The 7,627-nt window shown below is 42.5% G+C and overlaps 1 protein-coding gene across 4 annotated transcripts in view; it reads left to right on the top strand.

Annotated features, from left to right (window-relative positions):
• The window catches only part of TBCE (tubulin folding cofactor E), a 78,073-nt gene that overhangs the window by 12,024 nt on the left and 58,422 nt on the right, over positions 1-7,627 (top strand). For 2 of the 4 annotated variants that reach the window (XM_081039146.1, XM_081039145.1), the window contains exon 1: positions 2,811-6,168. The exons of 1 other annotated variant lie outside the window; for it this stretch is intronic. In XM_081039146.1, coding sequence (XP_080895272.1) covers positions 5,825-6,168 — 344 coding nt within the window. In that variant the 5' untranslated portion in view covers positions 2,811-5,824. Of the gene's footprint in view, positions 1-2,810; positions 6,169-7,627 lie in introns of those variants that run through there. One more of the 4 variants, XM_081039147.1, reaches the window with a different exon arrangement.

The following is a 7,627-nucleotide window of genomic DNA, read 5'->3' as shown; positions in this document are numbered from 1 at the left end:
ATAACCAATAACATTAGTAATATAAATTTTAATAACCCATTAGTTCAAGTTAATTGTATAGAAAGTTTCATGACTATTGGTTAATGGGCATCTTTTCATAGAGATATCTGGAAAACATTTGCACCACTAACTGCTACATCACGTACATTCTTTATAATACACTATGCTTTAGAATGACCAATTATTTTTTAATTACTTTTGTTACTGTACATAAAGAAAAATATATCCGAAGCTCTGAGAATTGGTATAATGAATAATGGAAGCTACTTAGACCTCAATAGGGGAGGTAGTAGTAATGGTAATCTGCAAAAGTAACTTATAAATCTTACCAAAACTTGCACACTTAAATTGTAAAACAGAACAAACATTTGAAAACTACATTGGGGCCAGCCCAGTGGCTCAGGCGGTTAGAGTTCCATGTTCCTAACTCCGAAGGCTGCCGGTTCGATTCCCACATGGGCCAGTGGGCTCTCAACCACAAGGCTGCCGGTTCAACTCGAGTCCCTCAAGGGATGGTGGGCATCGCCCCCTGCAACAGATTGAATGTGGCACCTTGAGCTGAGCTGCCACTGAGCTCCCAGACGGCTCAGTTGGTTGGAGCACGTCCTCTCAACCACAAGGTTGCCGGTTCGACTCCTGCAAGGGATGGTGGGCTGTGCCCCCGGCAACTAGCAATGGCAATTGGACCTGGAGCTGAGCTGCGCCCTCCACAACTAAGACTGAAAGGACAAAAACTTGACTTGGAAAAAAGTCCTGGAAGTACACATGGTTCCCCAATAAAGTTCTGTTCCCCTTCCCCAATAAAATCTTTAAAAAAAAAAAAGTGCATTTAAAGAGATTTAGCTTTAATAAATGATATTCTAATATGTCAATATTTTACAAGAAAGAATTTATTAAAGCTGCCAGAGTATTCAATTAACCATAAAGAATTGGACATGTAAAACTAAGAAGCTGAAAATGAAGCAGGTTACTGAAACAATGATATGCCCTTTGAAAGAAAACAAAATAGCAATTCCAAAAGACAAATTAATAGATTAAGTTTGTTAGATTTACTGAATCCTAAACTTAGCCAATTACAGTTCACAAAGCTCTGGTTGAAGATGAACAAAAATTAAGTTATAGCATTCACGAAATAAGACTTACCCAAAAATAAGCCCCAGTTAAGATTGTCACCAGACAGACGCATTTAGTATGTAATGACAATGTTCCAGAAGAAGATGACATGACTGTATATTTGAATAAAAGTAAATTGTACATGAAAAAATAAGACATCCTCTGAAAATACACCCTAATGCGTCTTTTGGAGCAAAAATTAATATGAGCCGGTCTTATTTTGGGGGAAATAGAGTAAATGCTAGTAGTTTAGAGGAAACGGGGCGAGGATTCAGCACCATGAAGAATGTCATTAATATCAAAAGAAATTCTCAATTTATTGAGACCGAAAGTAACCTATGACTATCAATTTAATGAGGAAGTTGTTGGAAGAATTTATAGTTTACTGTGTTACAGCTCAGGAGTATCATTTAGCTTGTGATTGCTGCAAGAAACAAAAGATCAAACCAATTTGCTCCTGGCTTAAATATACCGTATTTCCCCGAAAATAAGACCTAGCTGGACAATCAACTCTAATGCATCTTTTGGAGCAAAAATTAATATAAGACCCGGTCTTATTTAAGACAGGGTATAAGATAATAAATATAATGTAATATAATACCAGGTCTTATATTAATTTTTGCTCCAAAAGATGCATTAGAGCTGATTGTCCAGCTAGGTCTTATTTTGGAGGAAACCAAAGCATATATGGATAGTTAATGTCCCCTAACTTGTTTTCCTGAAATCTCATCTTTAGCCCACGTTCCACATACTTGCAAAATTAATCTTATTTGCTTTCATTTTATTCCTGCTCAAAAATCATTTCCTTATGGGACACTTTAGCTTCACAGTCAAAGCTATTTGTAATCTTTCTGTCTTATCTCCCACCATCCCTTTACTTCACCTAAACCTGCCTAGTTCATTCTCACCTAAAGACATACATGTTTTCACTTTCATGCCTGTACTAATATGCTTGTTTCTGAAATGTTCCTCTGCCCCCCATCAAATTTGTTCTATCTTTAAAGTCTAACTTAAAGTTGGATTTCCTTGCTGGAGACTTTGTTCCCAAATCAAAATATCTTTATAATAATAGTAACAATGTAACTAGGAAAAACAAACCATTCCCTACACCCAGATAGAAAATAAGAGATTGGCCTTTAGCTAAGTGTTTAGTAGAGACCTTACAAAGCAAAGCTTAAATATGGCCTTTAGTTTACTAAGGTAATAAATAGCTATTAAAAGGCATATAACTGACTCAATAAAGGGTCTTTTTATTATTCTCAGCAGACCTATTGTTCCCTGATAGGAAGTGAGGTACTGACTCCATTGTAAGGCAGCTGGAAAACATTTCTTTAAGCAAGATTTATAGCAGTGTTTCTCCAACTTGAATAACACACTATCCATCTCCTTTAAAAGAAAAAGAATTATTCTGGATCTCAACTGTTAACCTAGGTTATTTTTGTTATCGTGTTACTTACATATGTAAAGTAAAACAAGGCATAAGCTCATATAGGGAACACCTTAGTTGTTTATTGGCCGTTCTCTGCCATCCTAATTCTTCCTAATAACATTTGTTTCATTTTGGTGAATTACCTCTCCCCAGTTATATACAACCAAGGTACCCTTCCTCCCCACACAGAAGCCTAAGGGTAGCAGCTGGTTGCTAAGCTTTCTCATTGCTCTGCTACAGTCAAAGGGAGATTTTTTTTTTTAATTTATTGGGGTGACATTTGTTAGTAAAATTACATAGATTTCAGGTGTACAATTCTGTATTACATCATCTATAAATCCCATTGTGTGTTCACCACCCAGAATCAGTTCTCCTTCCATCACCATATATTTGAAAAGGGAGATTCTTGAGTGGAGAAAACTGGTGGAGTCCACTCATCTGGCAGCAGACTGGCCAAATGGCTAAGTAGTACTGTTGTTTGGGTTCTTTTCTGGTTCTTGTTCTGTCTTGGTTCTTTGTCTTGGACTTGAAACTGATGCACCTTCTAGGAACTAGGAGTAGCATGAGAGACTTTCACTGTACACCCATTTATTTTGACTTTTGAAGCATCTAAATGTATTATCTATTCAAATATTGAATAAAAGCACCAATAAACAAAAACAAAATAAACAAGGCACCTAGCCAAATCCACACATAAAATTAACCTTCACAACCCAGCATGCCTAGAGAAATTGCTGCACACCATAAGGTGAACAGCTGACTCTGCCTTGTGATGGAACGGGAAGGGCAGATCTGGAAGATTATAAAATGGTACAATGAGAGAATTAGATTTTTATTGCTTTTTCTTACATAAACCTTTTTTGAATGTCCTTGTGAACAATTACTCATAGTCTCAGCTCCTATGGTGTGCATTTAGACACTATGAAATCAAATAAATCTCCTGAAACTGAGGGTCTTAACTGACCTTTAATTTCCGTTATTCCACAATGCCAAAGGGCTTCTGTACTAAAATAGGTGTCATGGTCCGGATAGCAAAAATAAAAAAAGTAGATGTAGTCACTGAGTGTGTATAGCACAAGAGGAGCAGCAGGCAAGGAAAGATGTCACTGAGGAAGCAAGCAAAGGAATAAGGAACCCAGGAAGGAAGAGAATAGCTAATTGAAAAAAGGGATTTTTAATCTGTGACCTGTGGACTCCTTTGGGGCTCATTAATGGGCTTCAAAGGATTAACTATCTCCCTGCAATTATATGGAAAATTCACGTGTATGTGAATATAGCTTTCATCAGATTTCCAAAGTGATTTGTATCTCCCTGTCAAAAAAAAAAAAAAAAAAGGTTCATTGAATGTGGCAATTGGAAGATCTCTTCTCTAAGAGCCATTTAACTTTGCTCCCTCAACTTCCTTTCCACTTCAACTCACTGCAGTTTGGCTTCCAAGTCCACCACTACCAAAACTGTTCTTGTCAAGGATACTGACACTTACCGTGCAAAACCTAGTGAGTTCTCTCAGCCTTCTGACTTCTCAGCCTCCTGACTTCTCAGCCTTCCCTTGTCTTCCTACTGTAAGTTGGTACCTTCTTAATCATAGCACTAACGATTTCCTTTATCGCACCTCGCATAGTCTGAAATTTTTATATGTCATGTGCACCATATGTTTAGGATATAAATTTGTCTAGGACTGGAACATTGCATCTCTTTTTCACACCTAGATCTCCAGTCTCTAAAAACAGTGTTTGGTGCAGAGCTGGCATTCACTAAATATTTACTTAATGCATGAATGATGAGACTCAAAGTGGATTCATTGCAAATATTCCATGTTTTAAGTTTGAGATTTTTTTCTACAATGGTTTAAATACCATTCTTCCAACAAAGGGGGATAATTAACCCTATCAACCTATGCTGTAGAGAAATGAAGGAATGTGATTCGAAGTCACTGGTGACAGATGAGAAGGTAATTCTGGAAGAACTGGAGGAAATAGAGAAGCCAGGAGGCCAAGCTGAAAAGGATTAAAGTAAAAGGGAGGTGAGGAATGAGAGACAAGGTGTATAGTCCTCTTTCAGGGAAAACATTTAGTAGAGAAAGCGCTTCAAGGGCATAACACCATTGAAGCAGCTGTGTGCAGGATCAGTATGAAGAGAAAAGGACTGAAGGCAGAGAGGGATTATTCTTTGACTCTAGACAATACCGGGCAAGTATAGTCACAATTCAGTGGAGAGAAAAAACTATTTTACAAAGAGGAAGAACCATGTTTTCTGTATCTGTTGTGGGGCTGGCCTGAATTTTGAAGTTATAAGGTCCACAGCTCTTTCAGGGCACAGATGAGTGTTAGTAAATTTACCTTTATTCTGCTTCAGTTTCCTTCTAACATGGGGCTAAAGGAGTCCTCCAACCTTCATGCGTGCCGTGATAAAACTCATCTGATGAAGCCCGTTAGAGACACACTTCTAAAACCTGTAGTCTAACAAAGTTAGGTTTAACTTGCTGACACAGGGAGGCCACACACCAGAGGAGCTGGGAAGTCTGGAAAAAGAAAAACAGAGCCAGGGGAAACCAGAGGACGTTTGGAGCGTAAGAATCAAGAAGCCTCAGGCCTGGGTTACGAAGCAAGCTCCAAGGTTTTGTGTCTTTGAAAACCATAAAGTAAAAATAAATGTGAGATGTTACATCTGAAAAGCCCTCGTTTGAAGCTCTACACTTGGATTGGAAAAGCACCAGCACGACCCACGTGGCTCAGCCTCTCCAGGCAGGAGCGGGATGTCCCACTCGTACGGAGAGGACTTCCAACACCAAAGCAGTTTGTTTGGGGGAACAAGGTTACCCCGTCTGTGTCCGTTCATTAAACAACAGCAGTTTTCCATATTCACAGCGGGTACCGCCATGGCGAAATTCTCCACTTTATAAACATTCATCTGAAGGCGACTTCCCTGGTGATACTCAGTGTCCCCGTGGTCGGGTTCAAGTCCTCTTCCATTTGCACCAACAATGGCACTCGGGGGTTGTGAGCTGCGGTTGCGCACCACACCCCCCGGCGACACGTCCACTTACTTACGCGTTTCATCTCATTTGGCCCCGACGGCCAACCATCGAAGGATTTCCACGAGACACTGACGCAGAGAGGAGAAGCGCAAATTCCACGGAGTGTGCCTTTTCCATGAGTGCGCTTCCTTTCATTCTGCCGTATATTTTAACTAGACCATTTTTTTTCCCTCCCAGTGTCTAAGGCATCATTCTTCTTTCCTGCGACCGCCACATGCTTCCTACGCGGTAGGCTCTCAATAAACATGGAGCTGAATTCCACACACGACTTGTCACTCGCTTCCGTGATAACAAGTGCATCGGAACATGCTCGTTCCCGGAGCTGTTCTGTCCTCCTGACTCCGGGCATCAATCGCTCCCGCAGCACGAGGGTGCGTGAGAGGCAGGTGCTGGGGGAACGGCCCCAGCCTTCGGCTACCAGGACTCGCGCACACTCCGGGCTAAGCTCCGGCGGTTGTCGCTCACTCCCGCGGAGGCGGGACTTCCGGCCTTTCGGACGGAGCACTTCCAGCTACAGCCGGAAGCTGGGCTGCGTGACAGCGCGCGTGCGAGGAGCCGCGGCGGAGACCACCCGGCTGGGCGCGCGTAGGTGAGCGCCGGAGGGGCTGGGGAGCGGAGGGCGCGCGCGTTCCCGGTGGCCGGCAGCCCGCGGCCAGCCTGCAGTGCTCCGTCTCCCTTTCCTGTCCTAGAAGTTTCCTAGAAACTTCCCAGGTTGGCGGAGCCGGGCGTTGTCTGCTCCCTGCGGCTTTGACCGAACCCAGATGCGTGGGCTCGAGGGGTGCGCGTGTGTGTGCGGGCGTGTATGCGTGTGTGAGCGTGCGCGCGCGGACGTTGGCGTGTGTGTGCGTGCGGGTACGTGTCTGTGCGACGTGCGTGCGGCGTGGGGCGCGAGTGTGCAGGGTCTGTCGTCCAGCACAGCCGGAGGGGCAACGCCGCCTGCACATGGCAGAAAAGCCTTATTAGCTTGTCCCTTGGAAGAGATGAAATTGGTCCAGGCGGTCAGTAACGTGGTGTCACATTAGAGAAACAGCCCTGCCCTTCCTAATCATTTAACATTGATGATGGAGAAATAATATTAAATGGTGCAGAACATTTAACATTTCTGCATCATGCTCACTGCCAGCTTAGACGGCCCTAGATTCTGGGTGGATCCAGGTGAGGGTGTGACATCCCTGTCTCCAAAGACACCGCAGTTCTACTTAGAGGTTTCACACATGATTCTATAATACAGCATCTGTATATTGCACTGTTTAACTCCCAAAGTCAAATGTCCCCGTGTATTTGACCCCCGTATGCTTTTATAAACAGCACATCACGGGGGATTTTTTTTTTTTAAATCTGAGTCAACGGTCTCTGCCTTTTGGCAGGTTTATTGTACATGCATTCATTGTCACTACTGAGAGGTGTTTGTTCAGGTCTGAACCTTTGGAGTCGTCCTTGACTCAGCTCTTTCATACCACCCCTAAAATCTGTCAACAAATTATATGGACTCCACCTTCAATATCCATCCAGGCTCCCAAACCCTCCTCACTGTCTTCACTTGACCACGTTACGGCCATCTCTCACCTGGATAACTGCAGTGCTCCCAGCTAGTCTGCTTTTTCTTCTTGCAGTCTGTTTGCATCATGACATCTAAAGTGATCCTTCTAAAAAAAAAAAAATCAGATTATCTCCCCCCTTTCCAAAAATCCTCCAAGGATTATCCATTTCACTAAGAGTAAAGCCAGAATCTTTAGAATGGCCCCCAAGGTGCAGTCCTGCTTTACCTCTGATCTTCTCTTGTATTTTCCCTTTGCTCCACTCTAGGGCATCCTCAGTACATCCTAGCCTCAGGATATTTGCTCTGCTTTTCCTTTGCCTGGAATGCTCTGCCTCCCATGTCCACTTGGTTCAATTCCTTAAACTCCCTAGTGTTTTTTGAATATTCTCAGTGAGGCCTTCCCTTACGTCTCCATTGTACTTCTACTAATCATAGGAGATGCCATTGATTTATTCATTTATTTGGTTTATTATATTCACCCCATTAGGATAGAAGCTTCAGGAGGTCA

Source organism: Rhinolophus hipposideros (genome assembly GCF_964194185.1).
Source record: "Rhinolophus hipposideros genome assembly, chromosome: 26".
Lineage (NCBI taxonomy): Eukaryota > Metazoa > Chordata > Mammalia > Chiroptera > Rhinolophidae > Rhinolophus > Rhinolophus hipposideros.
Note: the sequence above shows the minus strand (reverse complement) of the source record. Positions and strands in the feature narration are given on the sequence as shown.